At 47.7% G+C, this 17,596-nt stretch overlaps 1 protein-coding gene across 4 annotated transcripts in view; it reads left to right on the top strand.

Moving 5' to 3' along the window:
* The first annotated feature begins 13,916 nt into the window (after positions 1-13,916).
* Positions 13,917-17,596, top strand: part of LOC140076905 (germ cell nuclear acidic protein-like) — a 38,677-nt gene continuing 34,997 nt past the window's right edge. For 2 of the 4 annotated variants that reach the window (XM_072123691.1, XM_072123689.1), the window contains exons 1-2: positions 13,917-14,028; positions 14,323-14,399. In XM_072123691.1, the coding sequence (XP_071979792.1) occupies positions 13,953-14,028; positions 14,323-14,399 (153 nt within the window). In that variant the 5' untranslated portion in view covers positions 13,917-13,952. The other 2 variants (XM_072123692.1, XM_072123690.1) reach the window with 2 other exon arrangements.

Genomic DNA, 17,596 nt, shown 5'->3' with positions numbered 1-17,596 from the left:
AAAATTGTTTAAAACAGAGGACCGGGTAGGTGGCCCTCCAGAAAAATTAAATACATAGAGTACTATAGCTAGAGCCAGTTGGCCCTGGCAAAAAATAGCCACTTTCCTTTGCTTTACTGTACAAAGAGGAGGAGAAGGAGGACAATGAGGAGGAAGAGTGCATACATTATTCAGGTTGAGCTTCTTTCACCTGGTGGAGAATGAAAATCCGGAGAAATCCAGGCTTTATTCATCTTAATAAGCGTCAGGCTGTCAGTCGACAGGCGTGTACGCTTATCGGTGATGATGCCACCAGCTGCACTGAAAACCCGCTCGGACAACACGCTAGCGGCAGGGCAGGCAAGAACCTCCAAGGCGTACAGCGCCAGTTCGTGCCACATGTCCAGCTTTGAAACCCAGTAGTTGTAGGGAGCTGTGTTATCATTTAGGACGATGGTATGGTCAGCTACGTACTCCCTCACCATCTTTCTGTAAAGATCAGCCCTACTCTGCCGAGACTGGGGACAGGTGACAGTGTCTTGCTGGGGTGACATAAAACTGGCAAAGGCCTTGTAAAGCGTACCCCTGCCAGTGCTGGAAAAGCTGCCTGCTCGCCTACTCTCCTTCGCTACTTGTCCCGCAGAAGTACGCCCTCTGCCGCTAGCGCTGTCAGAAGGGAAATACTGTTTCAGCTTGTGCACCGGGGCCTGCTGGTATTCATGCATTCTCACACTCCTTTCCTCTCCAGGGATGAGACTGGAAAGATTTTGCTTGTACCGTGGGTCCAGGAGAGTGAATACCCAGTAATCGATGCTGGAATAAATTCTTTGAACGCGAGGGTCATGGGATAGGCAGCCTAGCATGAAATCTGCCATATGCGCCAGAGTCCCAACGCGCAAGAATTCACTCCCCTCACTGGCCTGACTGCCCATTTCCTCCTCCTCCTCCAACTCCTCTTCTTCTGCCCATACACGCTGAACAGTGAAGGACTGAACAATGGTCCCCTCTTCTGTCTCGCCAACATTCTCCTCCTCATCCTCCTCCGATATGCGCTGAGAAACAGACCTAAGGGTGCTTTGGCTATCAACAAGGGAATCTTTTTCCCCCGTCTCTTGTGACGAGCGCAAAGCTTCCGACTTCATGCTGACCAGAGAGTTTTTCAACAGGCCAAGCAGCGGGATGGTGAGGCTGATGATGGCGGCATCGCCACTGACCATCTGTGTTGACTCCTCAAAGTTACTCAGCACCTGACAGATATCAGACATCCACGTCCACTCCTCATTGTAGACTTGAGGAAGCTGACTGACCTGACTACCAGTTCTGGTGGAAGTTGACATCTGGCAGTCTACAATCGCTCTGCGCTGCTGGTAAACTCTGGATAACATGGTTAATGTTGAATTCCACCTCGTGGGCACGTCGCACAACAGTCGGTGAGCGGGCAGTTGGAGGCGGCGCTGCGCTGCCCTGAGAGTGGCAGCATCTGTGCTGGACTTCCTGAAATGCGCACAGATGCGGCGCACCTTCGTGAGCAAATCAGACAGATTGAGGTATGTCTTGAGGAAACGTTGAACTATGAGATTTAACACATGAGTTGCAGAGCCGCCACCAGGTTACGGCCGTTGTCACACACAACCATGCCTGGCTTCAGGTTCAGCGGTGCCAGCCACAGATCAGTCTGCGCCGTGATGCCCTGTAATAGCTCTTGGGCGGTGTGCCTTTTATCGCCTAGGCTCAGCAGTTTGAGCACCGCCTGCTGTCGCTTAGCGACGGCACTGCTGCTGTGCCTAGAGCTACCGACTGATGGCGCCATGCCCACGGATGGTAATTCGGAGGAGAAGGAGGTGGAGGAGGAGGAGGCATAGTAGGCCTTTGAGACCTGGACCGAGGTAAGGCCCCGCAATCCTCGGCGTCGGCAGTATATGAGCAGCCCCAGGGTCAGACTCGGTCCCAGTCTCCACCAAGTTAACCCAATGTGCCGTCAGCGATGTATAGTGGCCCTTCCCGGCAGCACTCGTCCACGTGTCCGTGGTCAGGTGGACCTTGTCAGAAACGGCGTTGGTCAGGGCACGGAGGATGTTCTCTGACACGTGCTTGTGCAGGGCTGGGACGGCACATCGGGAAAAGTAGTGGCGGCTGGGGACCGAATACCGAGGGGCGGCCGCCGCCATGAGGTTTCGAAAGGCCTCGGTCTCTACCAGCCTATAGGGCAGCATCTCCAGGCTAAGCAACTTGGAGATGTGGACGTTGAGGGCTTGGGCGTGTGGGTGGGTTGCGCTATACTTCCTTTTGCGCTCCAGCGTCTGGGGTATGGAGAGCTGAACGCTGGTGGATGCTGTGGAGGATCGTGGAGGCGAAGATGGGGTTTTCGCATGGGAGGTGTTTGGGCCGTGGTCCTGGGCAGGGGGCTGACTAGCAGATGACACAGGGGAAGTAGCAGTGGTGTGCCTGGCCGGAGGTGAACGGGCTTGGTGCCATTGAGTGGGGTGTTTAGCATTCATATGCCTGCGCATACTGGTGGTAGTTAAGCTAGTAGTGGTGGAACCCCTGCTGATCCTGGTTTGGCAAAGGTTGCACACCACAGTCCGTCGGTCATCCGGTGTTTCTTTAAAGAACCTCCAGACTTCTGAAAATCTAGCCCTCGCCATGGGAGCTTGACTACGGGCAACATTTGGCGCTGATGCACCAGCTCTGGCCCTGCCTCTTCGTCTGGCCCCACCACTGCCTCTTCCAACCTGTTCTGCTATAGGACTCGCCTCCGTCTCAGAAGCGCTGTGTTCACCTGGCCTATCAACCCAGCTTGGGTCTGTCACCTCATCATCCTCCGATCCCTCAGTCTGCTCCCCCCTCAGACTTCCTGCCCTGACAACAACTTCACCACTGTCTGACAACCGTGTCTCCTCATCGTCCGACACCTATTTACACACTTCTTCCACTACGTCAAGAAGGTCATCATCACCCACAGACTGCGACTGGTGGAAAACCTGGGCATCGGAAAATTGCTCAGCAGCAACCGGACAAGTGGTTTGTGACTGTGAGAAGGGTCCAGAAAACAGTTCCTCAGAGTATGCCGGTTCAAATGCCAAATTTTGCTGGGAGGGGGCAGACTGGGGGGAAGGAGGCTGAGGTGGAGGAGCTGGAGGAGTGCTGATTTCGGTGACATGGGTGGACTGCGTGGAAGACTGACTGGTGGACAAATGGCTAGAAGCATTGTCCGCAATCCACGACATCACCTCTTCGCACTGTTCTGGCCTCAACAGTGCTCTACCACGAGTCCCAGTAACTTGAGACATGATGAACCTAGGGAGTGTAGCTCTGCGGCGTTCCCCTGCTCCCTCATCAGCAGGTGGTGTCTCACCCCGCCCAGGACCACGGCCTCTGACCCCTGCAGTAGTTGGACGCCCACATCCACACCCTCGTCCTCTACCCCTAGCCCTCGGGTTAAACATTTTCAAAATTAAAGTGTAAACTTCAAATTTTTTTTTTGTGTTTTTTTTTTTAAACAAAACGATGCTATCCTATTGCTATGGCTAGTTTCTAACCTACACTGACAGCACACAACTGTATTTTGTGCTGTGCCAGATGACTTTGAGTTATAAGATAAATTAACGTAAAAAATAAATAAATCAGCAGACTGTGCCTAATTCAAATCAAACCCCTAATAAATTGTCCCACTTCGGTGTTTGAGGTGGATATGTGTGTCACTAAGAGCTAAACACAACGGTCGCAGGTCTCCCAGCAAATTCCTCACAATATGGTACTAGCTGCACTACTAATGCCAGCAAGCCCAGCCACAAGCAAAGAAAAAAAAAAAGGAAAATATAACACTATTGTATTGTATTGAGGTGGATATGTGTGTCACTAAGAGCTAAACACAAGTCTCCCTGCAAATTCCTCACAATATGGTACTAGCTGCACTACTAATAGCAGCAAGCCCAGCCACAAGCAAACCAAAAAAAAGGGAAATAAAACGTTATTGTAGCCCTAAGAAGGACTGTTGGGTTCTTGTAGAATCACTCCTGCCTAACACTATCAGGGCCGGATTAAGGTTGGTGGGGGCCCCTGGGCGCAAAATCTGGTAGAGGCCCCCACTGAGTGTAGCGTACACATACGTCCTCTTGCTTCATTTCCACTATCCAAAGAGTAAACAGCTACATACAGCCCCCTCGCCCCCAGTAACACAGCTACATACAGCCCCCTCGCCCCCAGTAACACAGCTACATACAGCCCCCTCGCCCCCAGTAACACAGCTACATACAGCCCCCTCGCCCCCAGTAACACAGCTACATACAGCCCCCTCGCCCCCAGTAACACAGCTACATACAGCCCCCTCGCCCCCAGTAACACAGCTACATACAGCCCCCTCGCCCCCAGTAACACAGCTACATACAGCCCCCTCGCCCCCAGTAACACAGCTACATACAGCCCCCTCGCCCCCAGTAACACAGCTACATACAGCCCCCTCGCCCCCAGTAACACAGCTACATACAGCCCCCTCGCCCCCAGTAACACAGCTACATACAGCCCCCTCGCCCCCAGTAACACAGCTACATACAGCCCCCTCGCCCCCAGTAACACAGCTACATACAGCCCCCTCGCCCCCAGTAACACAGCTACATACAGCCCCCTCGCCCCCAGTAACACAGCTACATACAGCCCCCTCGCCCCCAGTAACACAGCTACATACAGCCCCCTCGCCCCCAGTAACACAGCTACATACAGCCGCCTCGCCCCCAGTAACACAGCTACATACAGCCCCCTCGCCCCCAGTAACACAGCTACAAAACAGCCCCCTCGCCCCCAGTAACACAGCTACAAAACAGCCCCCTCGCCCCCAGTAACACAGCTACAAAACAGCCGTCGCGCCCCCAGTAACACAGCTACATACAGCCGCCTCCCCCCCAGTAACACAGCTACATACAACCCCCTCGCCCCCAGTAACACAGCTACAAACAGCCCCCTCGCCCCCAGTAACACAGCTACAAACAGCCCCCTCGCCCCCAGTAACACAGCTACAAAACAGCCGTCGCGCCCCCAGTAACACAGCTACATACAGCCGCCTCCCCCCCAGTAACACAGCTACATACAACCCCCTCGCTCCCAGAAACACAGCTACATACAGCCGTCTCGCCCCCAGTAACACAGCTACATACAGCCGCCTCGCCCCCAGTAACACAGCTACATACAGCCGCCTCACCCCCAGTAACACAGCTACATACAGCCGCCTCACCCCCAGTCAAACATCTTTACATCCTTCACCCGTACCAGATATACAGTCCCACATAACATACACCTCAGCCCACACAGCCATGCAGTCCCAAGCAGTGGTGTAAATAAATATAAAAAAATATAAACATATGTCGGCTGCATTCACAAACGTGTGGTGGCCAGACTATCGCCTGGCAGGCACATGTTGGGCGTTGTGGAGAGGAGGAGAGGTGATCGCGGCTCACCCCTCCCCTCTCAATAGAGAATAGAGCTGCATGGTCGTTCTTACGGCCATAGATAGAGCACGCTCTCTCTCTTTTGCGGCCACAGCACGAAACAGTGAGTACTCGTTGTGCTCACCGTACCGAGCCCAGGCGCTATAGATGCCTATGAGGGAAGTATATCCGGTAACAAATTTGCAGCCAGATATACGCCCCCCATACGTTCTTGTGAATGTACCCTTATACAGACATGTTTATACAATTACACACTGATATATACACACCATTATATACTTAGATACACACAAATAAAGTTCTACACACGTATACTTGCACCCATATATATACACACACACACACAAGTATACACATTCAGTATATAGAGCTTATAAATACATACCATATACACAGCATATACAAAAAACACATCATTCATATATATATATATATATATATATATATATATATAAATGTGCACATATATATGCGTGTATAAATACAGTAGATGCATATACACACAGTATTTACATATATACACCTATACACAGTATATACACAGTATATACACCTATACACAGTAGATGCATATATACTCATATACACAGTAGATACATATATACACAATAGATACATATATACACAGTAGATGCCTATATACACAGTATATACATATATACACATATACACAGTATATACACATATACACAGTGGATGCCTATATACACAGTATATACACAGTATATACACAGTAGATGCCTATATACACAGTATATACACAGTAGATGCCTATATACACAGTATATACACAGTAGATGCCTATATACACAGTATATACACAGTAGATGCCTATATACACAGTATATACACATATACACAGTAGATGCCTATATACACATATACACAGTAGATGCCTATATACACAGTATATACACATATACACAGTAGATGCCTATATACACAGTATATACACATATACACAGTAGATGCCTATATACACAGTATATACATTGTAGCGGGGTCAGTTTTAATGTGACAAAGTCCAGAGACACAGACAGGCTTGACGGCAGAAATGCGGTTTCCTTGCGGCTTTTATTGGCAGCCAAAACAATGCAGCTTTACAGGCAAGTAAAATAAAACAAAGCAGGGAAACAAAAACGGGCTCGTCTGAGCGCTACCTGTACATCGGTAAGTCCCTCTCTAGCAAAGCAGCGTACTCACAGCGGCTAGTGACACACGGCTGGCAAGCCTTCCAGAGCAATGTCTCTCACACAGAGCTCCAGCCCAGTATGCAGCTCTGGGATAAAACCCCTTCTCCCAGCTGCACTTGGTAATTAGGGCTGTGCAGTCTCTGGTCAGTGCATTAACCCTTTACCCCAGGTATGGAAGTAACCTGAAAGGAATATATACACCATCTATTACCTTTCCAGCCGCTGTCCTACATACCCTCTCCCTCTGCTCAGACCTGTGGGGAGGAGCACTTTGTGCCCCTAGAGCAGTGGTGGCGAACCTATGGCACGGGTGCCAGAGGCGGCACTCCGAGCTCTTTCTGTGGGCACCCGGGCCATCGCCCCAACACACCAGGCAGGTCTTAAAGAATTTTCCTGTAGTTCCAAGCAACTTAAAAAACGCTGCTTTCAGTGATGTTTTAAAGTGACTTGCTTGGCTACTTAGGACTGTAGGAAAAGGGAGAATGTGTAGGCAGGGCCTAAATATCTTTTGAAGGACCTCCTGCTGGCCCCATAATTCTCTGTGTTCTCTGTTTTTGTCCTCATGAGGCCAGTATGATTGAACGTTGTTGAAGAACATGAAGCGATAAGATACTGCTTTAATTATTTTTGTTGGCACCTCACAATATATGAAGTGGATTTGGGTTTGCAGTTTGGGCACTCGGTTGCTAAAAGGTTCGCCATCACTGCCCTAGAGAGTGGACACGGGACAACGCATCAGCATTACCTTGCTTAGACCCTGGGCGGTGTTCCACATAGAACTTATAGTCCTGCAAGGTTAAAAACCACCGGGTTACCCTGGCATTTTTCCCTTTATTCTGAGCCATCCATTTTAAGGGAGAATGATCTGTCACCAACCTGAACTGTCTCCCTAGTAGGTAATATCTTAGGGACTCAATGGCCCACTTAAGCGCAAGACATTCCCTCTCAATGATGGCATAATTCTTTTCTGCAGAGGACAATTTCCTACTCAGATAGTCAATGGAGAAGAACATCCTGTTGTTTATCTGTGAGAGGACAGCTCCCAAGCCGACATTAGAGGCATCTGCCTGGACCACAAATTCTTCTCTGAAATTTGGTGCTATCAACACTGGCCTTTTGCACAACATCTCCTTTAACTGTTGCAACGCTTTGTCTGCTTTCTTATCCCAGTTAACCATAGCAGATTTTGACCCTTTGGTAAGGTCTGTGAGGGGTGCTGCAATTGTGGCAAAGTTTGGCACAAACCTTCTATAATACCCGGCTATTCCTAAAAAAGCCTTTACCTGCTTTTTTGAAACAGGTTTAGGTCAATTTCTTATAGCCTCAACCTTATCCATTTGGGGCTTAATGACACCTCGCCCAATGGTATATCCCAAATATCTGGCTTCCTCCAGGGCTATGGCACATTTTTTTGGGTTGGCTGTCAAGCCCGCCTCCCGAATTGAGTCTAACACCCCTTGGACCTTTTTTAAATGTGACTCCCAGTCTGGGCTAAAAATAACCACATCGTCCAAATATGCAGACGCATATTCCTTATGAGCCTGTAAAATTAGGTCCATCAGTCTTTGAAATGTAGCCGGCGCACCATGCAGGCCAAAGGGGAGAACTACATATTGGAAATGACCATCAGGCGTGGAAAATGGTGTTTTCTCCTTCGCCGCTTCAGTAAGTGGCACTTGCCAATAGCCTTTGGTCAGATCCAAAGTAGTAATATATCTTGCCGGGCCTAATCTTTCAATCAGTTCGTCTACTCGTGGCATAGGGTAGGCGTCAAATTTTGAAACTTCATTTAGCTTTCTAAAGTCATTGCAGAACCTAAGACTGCCATCAGGTTTGGGAATCAGAACTATGGGGCTTGACCAACCACTGTTAGACTTCTCTATAACCCCCAGAGACAACATTTTTCCCACCTCCTCTGAAATAGTCTGTCTTTGAGCCCCTGGCTCTGTCACTATGTCGTGCTGTATGACATTGGTCCGCCCTGGCAGGTCAGAAAAAGTCTCTCTATTTCTCTGTAGGAACTCCTTGACCTCCTGTACCTGTACTGCAGACAAGGCTTCTGATATGTGGACTGCTGGTAGTTCATGACTAGGTGAATCTCTAGGCCAACTTCCAGCAGTCAGCACCTCTCTGTCTTTCCAAGGCTTAAGCAAGTTCACATGGTTGATACACCCTATAGTTTACCTCACTAAGTTTTTCCCGAATCTCATAGGCACTAACACACGGTCACCGGGTTGAAAAGACCTGATATTTGCAGACTTATTGTACACCCTAGCTTGAGCTTCTTGAGCCTGCAACATGTGCTCTTTCACAATGGGCATTATGGCGGCCATCCTTTCCTGCATTTCACTCACATGTTCAATAAGGCTACGGTGTGGTGTGCGTTCCTGTTCCCAAGTATCCTTGGCTATATCTAATAGCCCCCTGGGGTGTCTACCGTACAACAATTCAAATGGGGAAAACCCTGTGGATGCCTGTGGCACCTCCCTTATAGAGAACATCAAGTAGGGCAAAAGGCGGTCCCAGTTTTTCCCATCTTTGTCAATTACCTTCCGAAGCATCCCCTTTAAGGTTCTATTAAACCTTTCGACCAGACCGTCAGTCTGTGGGTGATAAACAGACGTACGCAATTGTGCAATGTTGAGGAGATTACACAGCTCTTTGGTGACCTTTGACATAAACGGTGTCCCTTGGTCGGTTAGTATCTCTTTAGGGATCCCCGTTCGAGTGAACATTTGGAATAGTTCCCTTGCTATTGCTTTTGAAAAGGTGTTTCTGAGAGGGATGGCCTCGGGATAACGTGTGGCATAGTCAAGTACGACCAAAATATGCTGGTGCCCCCTGGCAGACTTCGGAAGGGGCCCAACCAAATCCATAGCTATGCGCTCAAAGGGTATTTCAATTATGTGTAGTGGGATCAGCGGACTACGGAAGTGTGGTCTAGGGGTGTGTATTTGACACTCTGGGCAAGACTGGCAGAAGTCCTCTATTGCCTTATAGATACCGGGCCAAAAGAACCTCCGCTCTATACGTTCCCTCATCTTTTCTGTCCCCAGGTGCCCACCCAGTACATGTGAATGGCCCAGCTCCAATACCAAGCGTATGTGGGACTGTGGTACCACAAGTTGCTCCACAACCTCAGAGTCTGTTTTCTTGACTCTATACAGCAAATCATTATTTACCATAAAATGTGGATACACCAACTCTCTACCTGGTTCTTGGGAAACACCATTGATCACCTTTACATTCTTCCAGGCATTAGCTAGGTTGGGGTCCCTCAACTGTTCTGTACCAAAGTTTCCCTTTGCAATTTGTAGGGCAGAGAACTCAGTCTCAGGCGAAGTTTCCTCTGAGTCTCCAGCGAGGACCTCAAAAGGAAAGTTCTCCATTTCCCTAGGTGCTTCTGTCACCGTGTTTGAAAGTTTACACAGATTTTTCACATTTTGATTTGACCTACACACCTTAGCTTGCTTATTTTCCCACAGGTTCCAAAACAGAGGAAAATCACACCCCAGTATGACTTGGTGCATCAAGTCTTTAACCACGCCCACTTCATGCCTCACTGACCCACATGGAGTCTCCAGTTTCACCAAGGCTGTGGGATAGTCTTTTGAATCACCATGTATACACACCACCCCCATCCACCGGGTCTGAACTTGATCAGGGTCGACCAGACTGGCATGCAACAAAGTCACTAGACTTCCCGAGTCCAGCAGGGCCATCACATGACGCCCTCCAATCTTGACTGGGCACACTTGCCGCTCACTTACAATGTCTTTTTGGGCAGCATATGATGGCCTTGCAAAATAAGACCTGCGCCTGCCCAAATCGCAGTCCATGGGTTTAGTTAGTTCTGGACAACTTGCAGCAACATGTCCTAAACCACCGCAACGCCAGCAAACTATCTGTGCCCGAGCACCAGGCACAGCGTCCCTTCGAGGATTTGATAGTCTTTTGGCTTGGCCCTCTGAGGGGACACCACCCTCTTTAACAGACAGTCTCATCCCTTTAACAATAGGAACATTCTTACCACTGTATGGTTTTCTTTTGTTCCCAGGGTTACGCACATCCTGCAGGTACTCTTCTGTAGCGGTGAACCTCTCAACTGCAGAAACCAAATCATCAATGCTTTTAGGATTCGTATATCCAAGGCCGCGCTGCATCCTCACTGGTAGGGCGCGGATGAAACGATCAGAGACCACACGGTCCACAATCTGGTCTGTGGAAAGGGCTTCCGGCTGCAACCACTTGTTGGTGAGATTGTAGAGGTCATACATCTGAGACCGTACAGGCTTTTCAGGATCATATTCCCAGTTGTAGACACGCTGGGCTCGGACAGCCAAGGTAACCCCTAGCCTAGCCAGGATTTCCCCTTTCAGCTTTGCATAAACTTTTGCATCAAAGTAGGCTTTTTGGGGTTCTCCTGACAAAAATGGGGCCAACACATCCGCCCACTGGTCCTGGGGTAGACTCTCTCTCTCGGCAATCCTTTCAAAGGTACCCAGATACGCCTCAATGTCATCTTCCGGAGTCATCTTTCTTAGCGTCTTTTGCACCAAATGGCGTGGCATAGACTGCAATGCTGGAGCTGTCACTTGTCTCTCAGCCAAGACTTGTAACTGCTGCTGGAGGGACTGGTTCAGCTGCTGTTGCTCTCTCACCGATGTCTGGTGCATCTTTACCGCTTCCTCATGCACTTGTCGCTGCAGAGCATTTGCTTGTTGGAGGTTGATGTTGGACTGCACCAGCTGCTTTATAAGCTCCTCCATGTTTAGTCAGGCCTTTGTCTGTTGCAACCGTCCCTTTAAGAGTACTGTCTCTTTAAGAAACTGCCCGCATCCTCCACCAAGATGTAGCGGGGTCAGTTTTAATATGACAAAGTCCAGAGACACAGACAGGCTTGACGGCAGAAATGCGGTTTCCTTGCGGCTTTTATTGGCAGCCAAAACAATGCAGCTTTACAGGCAAGTAAAATAAAACAAAGCGGGGAAACAAAAACGGGCTCGTCTGAGCGCTACCTGTACATCGGTAAGTCCCTCTCTAGCAAAGCAGCGTACTCACAGCGGCTAGTGACACACGGCTGGCTAGCCTTCCAGAGCAATGTCTCTCACACAGAGCTCCAGCCCAGTATGCAGCTCTGGGATAAAACCCATTCTCCCAGCTGCACTTGGTAATTAAGGCTGTGCAGTCTCTGGTCAGTGGATTAACCCTTTACCCCGGGTATGGAAGTAACCTGAAAGGAATATATACACCATCTATTACCGTTCCAGCCGCTGTCCTACAACATATATACACATATACACAGTAGATGCCTATATACACAGTAGATGCCTATATACACTGTATATACACATATACACTCATATACATATATATACACATATATACAGACAAATACATGTATATACTTACCCCCGGTAACCGACCGTGGCGTCAGGCTGGCGTTCGGGCGGGTGCTTGTTCGGGCGGGGGGTGTCGGTCGGTTGCTTGTTCGGTCGGGGGGGGTTGCTTGCTCGGCCGGGGAGGAGGGGTGGCGGGTGCTTGTTCAAGCGGAGCGGAGCCGTGCGGGAGCAGGGGGTGGGGTCGGGCGGGAGCGGGGGGCGGGGGGGTGGTATCGTTGGATGACTCGACCATAGCGGGGGATGGGGGGCCAGGAGCCGGCTACCTGTGTCGGGTGGGGGGAGGCGGAGTCACCTGTGCTGTGCGGGGCGGGCGGCTCCGCCATGCTGTGGTTTGTAATGCCAGGGAGGCCATGCAGGGGGATGGGCGAGCTGGGAAACAGTTACCTGTGGCGGGGGGAGCGCGCTTGCGGAGGCGGAGTCACCTGTGCCGTGCGGGGTGGGCGGCGATGGGCGGGCAGCGGGCGGCTCCGCCATGAAGCGTTATGGACGGGCGGGAAGGCCATGCAGGGGGATGGGCGAGCTGGGAGGCGGTCACCTATGCAGAAAGTTGGCCGGGGAGGCGATCACCTATGTCTAGGGGCGGCGGGCGGCTCAGGAGAGTGTGCGCGGGAGGAGCGGGGCCAGCCAACCACTGGCCAGCCAACCACTGCTATCGACGTGTAAGGGTACCACGTCATGCTGGGTGGAGTGCAGAGTCTCCTGGCTTGTGATTGGCTCTGTTTCTGGCCGCCAAAAAGCAAAACGGTGGGAGATGCCATTTTCTCGAGCGGGCGAAGTATTCGTCCGAGCAACGAGCAGTTTCGAGTACCCTAATGCTCGAACATCTCTAATTAAGATGTGTGCAAATAAGTGCAGAAGACAAGACTTAAGTAAAATGGCACACATGGATGGAGGACCTTTGGGAGGGTGGATGAAAGTATAGCAGTCAGGTTATTGTGTAATGTAGGTGATCCTATATAGGTGGGTTTTCAAGTCATGTGTGTTAGGCTGTTCCAGAGTATAGGGCAGTGATAGAGAACCTTTTAGAAACTGTGGGGCACATTTACTAAGAATGTGGGAAACTGCAATAAAAGTGCTCTGCCTGTGTGTAATGCTGGGTGTGCCAGATTCATTAAAAAATCATGAATCTGGCGCTTCCTCGTGACAGACTTTCCATGATAAATCTGGCGCACGGTCCGACTGAGCATTGGAACGCCCCCTTATTTGTGTTGCGTGATGCCTAGTGCAGTTGCGCCACAAAACAGTGACATACGACACATTTGTGGTGCAGACACTTCTTCAATACTTGTGCAAGCAGTTTACACTAGAAAGAATGTACAAAGTCTGACAGAAAACTGGCGCACAACCCTAAGTAAATCCAAAATCCATTTATTTATTGCAAAGTGCCACCATAGCAATTTAAGCAGTAACTTACTTGTCATAGCTTTAAATCATATCAACACCCTGAGGACACCAATACAATATAAGGAAGGGTCCACTGAACAGGTAGAATCACTGGGCCCGGAGGAAGATCTACAATGATAACCCGGAACTGCCCAAGCTGTCCCTCCAGTAGTCCCACGCACTGCTAGCACTGAGTGCAGAAAGTCCAGGGCTCTCTGGGACTGCATGAAGATACCTTGGGTACTCGCTGTGGGTCCCCACCACTGGAATAGGGAATTGTATAAGAGAGAAGTCTTGGAGATGGTTGTGAGAAGAGCAAATAGGAGAGCAAAGCGTCTTGTAAGGAACCCCAGTAGCAGGTGGTTAGGGCACAGGGGGGGTGCAACTTCAGAAGTCATTATCAGTATTTCAAACTCATGGAGTTGTACTTGTATATTTACTGTGATTGCATTAAAAATAATTTTTTTTTCGCCAAAAACAATGTGTAAAAACATTGCACCAATAGGCTGTAACTGATATGAGGAAGACATGCATCAGCCGCACGGGGCTAAGTCATGTGTTTTCCATGCTCCCTCCCACTGTTTCTGGGACACGGAGCAGCTCCTGTGCACGGGTCACCTTCACCTGGAGGTGGGATAGAAAGGGCTCGAGTACAACTTTATTAAGGGGGGATATATTTATTCTCATCGCGGCAGAAGCCTCGATCACGGACGGCACGACTATGCTTCCGGATAGAGCGGCTACTACTACTTATACCAACAGACGGCGCCTAAGCTGCTAAAACACTACAGCCATTTCCGGCTCTCCCGGAAGTGGTTCTTACGAACCACAGACACCGGAAGTGATTACAAAGGTTATGCAATGAGCGTTCCCCGGATGTTTTTATGATTTGCGGGAAGTTTAAATCTTCGTTGTTCTCCCCAGATACCTCCAGCGCCATGGCCGCCGAATCCCGGAGCCTCCTGGAGAGGATCTCAGGCCGCATATCAGGGGCCCAGCCTGTGAGTGACTACATTGCTGGGTGTGTCAGGGAGGATCATCCCTGTGAGCCGTCCGTATAAAGAGGAATATTAGTGATTCTCTGACATCCTAGCATACGATCTCTAGGTGTGGGACTATAAGGTTATGTACCTGAGGGGCAGTGACTATGTGAATCTGACACCAAGGGATTGCAGGATAGAAAAATGTGGAAGGATCACTAATATCTAGAAAGAAAATCTACCATTTAATCGGAACATAAACATCTCTGATCTTTCAGCTCACCTCCTGTCAATGCCACTTGCACAGGAAAAGTGCTTGGTGACCAGTACTGCTTAATCCATAAGATAAGAAAACATGCAGCACCAGGCAAAAACGCTTGGGATCCACAGAGAATTAGATTTCATGTGTTTCAAAGTGGGACCTTAAAGGAAACCTACCACTTGAAGTGGTAGGTGTAAGAAGGAAATACTGAGCACCAGCTCAGGGTGAGCTGGTGCCGGAGCTTATTTTTGTTAGTGTTTTAAACCGCGGTATCGCGGTTTAACCCCTTAACGCTGAAGCCACTTTTCACCTTCCTGACACGGCCCATTTTTTAAAATCTGACATGTTCCTATTTAAGTGGTTATAACTTTGGAACGCTTTAACATATCCAGTTGATTTTGAGATTGTTTTTTCGTGACACATTGTACTTCATGCTGGTTGAGAAATTTAATCAATATATTTAGTATTTATTTATGAAATAAATGGAAATTTGGCAAAAATTTTGAAAAAAACAATGTTTTCCAAATTCAAAATTTTCTACTTTTTGGAAAGTTGGTCATATCACTAAAATAACTTGATAACTAACATTTTCCATATGTCTGCTTTAACTTGGCATCATTTTTCAAACCTCTTTTCCTTTATGTAGGATGTTAGGATGTTTATAACTTTAGGTGCAATTTTTCAGATTTTCACGAAAATCATCAAAACCTACTTTTGGAGGGTCAGTTTAGTTAGAAGTGACTTTATAAGGCCTACATGACAGAAACCCCCCACAAATGACACCATTTTAGAAACTACACCCCTCAAAATATTCAAAACAACCTTTGGGAATTTTGTTAACCCTATTAGTGTTTCATGAGGGTGAAAGATAAATGAAAGTGAAATTAGAGAAATGTAATTTTATCTTACTATAAATTCATTGAACACTAAAATTTGCACCTTCACAATGGGTTAAAAATGAAAATGCATTTTACAATGTTTAGGGCAATTCCTCTTGAGTATGCCAATACCCATTTTGTCACTGTACCCTGCTGTACGGCCACAGGGGGGCACTTAAAATGGAAAGAGCGTTGTTTCGTTTTTGCAGGGCAAATATGGCTGAAAAAGTTTTCATGTGTCAGGATGCATTTGGAAAGCCATAATGGTACCAAAACAGAGGAAAGCCCCTACATGAGACACCATTTTGGAAAGTACACCCCTTGGAGAGTTTAGCAACGTGTAATTTGTGTATTTTCCCCAACAGGTGTTTGATTCAATTAGGCCCCAAAAGGGAAAAAAGGTGAAAATTTTCTCAAAAAAGTCACTTTTACCCCAAATTTTTGTAAGACACAAGGGATAAAAGATGAAACAACCCCATAAATGTGTAAAACTATTTCTCCTAAGCACAGAACTGCACCACTTTTGCATATAAAGTGTTGTATGGGTACACAGTAGGGCTCAGAAGGGAAAGAGGGGCTTTGGCCTTTTAGAAGCCAGATTTGACAATCATCCTTTACAAGTGTCAGGATGCATTTGGAGAGCCCTAGTGGTACCAAAACAGAGGGGAACCCCAACAAGTGTCACCATTTTGGAAAGTGCACCCTTTGGAGAATTCAGCAAGGTGTAATACGTGTATTTTCCCCTACAGGTGTTTGCTTCAATTAGGTCCCTAAAAGGAAAAAGGTGAACATTTTCCCAAAAAAGTCACTTTTACGGCTAATTTTTGTATCCCATAAGGCATTAAAGATGAAACAACGCCAAAAAATGTGTACTAGCATTTCTCCCAAGTATAAAATTGCCCCACACATGCAAATAAAATGTTGTATGGGTACGCAGTGAAGCTCAGAAGGGAAAGAGGGGCGTTGGCCTTTTAGAAGCCAAATTTGACAGACATCCTTTACATGTGTCAGGATGCATTTAGAGAGCCGTAGTGGTACCAAAACAGAGGGGAACCCCAACAAGTATCACCATTTTGGAAAGCACACCCCTTAGAGAATTTAGCAAGGTGTAATATGTGTATTTGTCCATAAAGGTGTTTGATTTAATTAGGACTTAAATAGATAAAAGGTGAACATTTTCTTATAAAGGTCATTGTACCCCTACTTTTTTATAGCCACAAGGGATAAAAAAATTTAATAACCCCCCAAAATGTGTAAACCTATTTCTCTCAAGTGTAGAAGTACCCCACACGTGTATATAAAATGTTGTATGGGCGCACAGTAAAAGGAAAGGGGAATGTTTGCCTTTTAGAAGCCAAATTTGACAGAAATGTTTGACATGCATTTGGAGAACCCTAGTGGTATAAAACAGAGAAGAATCCGAAAAGTGACCCTAATTTTTGAATGCACACCCCTTAGAGAATTTTGCAATGTGTAATATATGTATTTGCCCCTACAGGTGAATGATCCAATTAGGCCCTAAACATTAAAAAGGTGAACATTTTCCTATAAATGTCACTTTACCGCTAATTTTTGTAAGCCACAAGGGATAATATATTAAATAACCCCAAAAAAGGTGTAAAACTATTTCTCCCGAGTGTAGAAGTACCCCACATGTGCATATAAAATGCTTTATGGGCGCACAGTAGAGTAAAAGAGGGATGTTTGTCTTTTAGAGGCCAAATTTGCAAGAAATCCTTCACATGTGTCAGGATACATTTGGAGAGCCGTAGTGGTACCAAAACAGAGGAAAACCCGAAAAGTGACCCTAATTGTTGAATGTACACCCCTTGGGGAATTTAGCAAGGTGTAATATGTGGTGTAGGGTAATACACATGGTGAAATGAGCATTTTGAACATATAGGTGGTTTCCAAATACGATGTGCAATGGAGTCCAAGATGGAAATTGCAATTATTTCTGGAAAGTTCAGTGCCCGTTATGTGGTGCCCCTTATGAAATAATGGACGGGTATAGGGAGCAAAGGGACCTAACAGTTGTTACAATTATTCATTTTACCGAAATTAATTCACAACAGGTT

This window comes from Engystomops pustulosus, chromosome 9 (genome assembly GCF_040894005.1).
Source record: "Engystomops pustulosus chromosome 9, aEngPut4.maternal, whole genome shotgun sequence".
Classification (NCBI taxonomy): Eukaryota; Metazoa; Chordata; class Amphibia; order Anura; family Leptodactylidae; genus Engystomops; species Engystomops pustulosus.
Note: the sequence above shows the minus strand (reverse complement) of the source record. Positions and strands in the feature narration are given on the sequence as shown.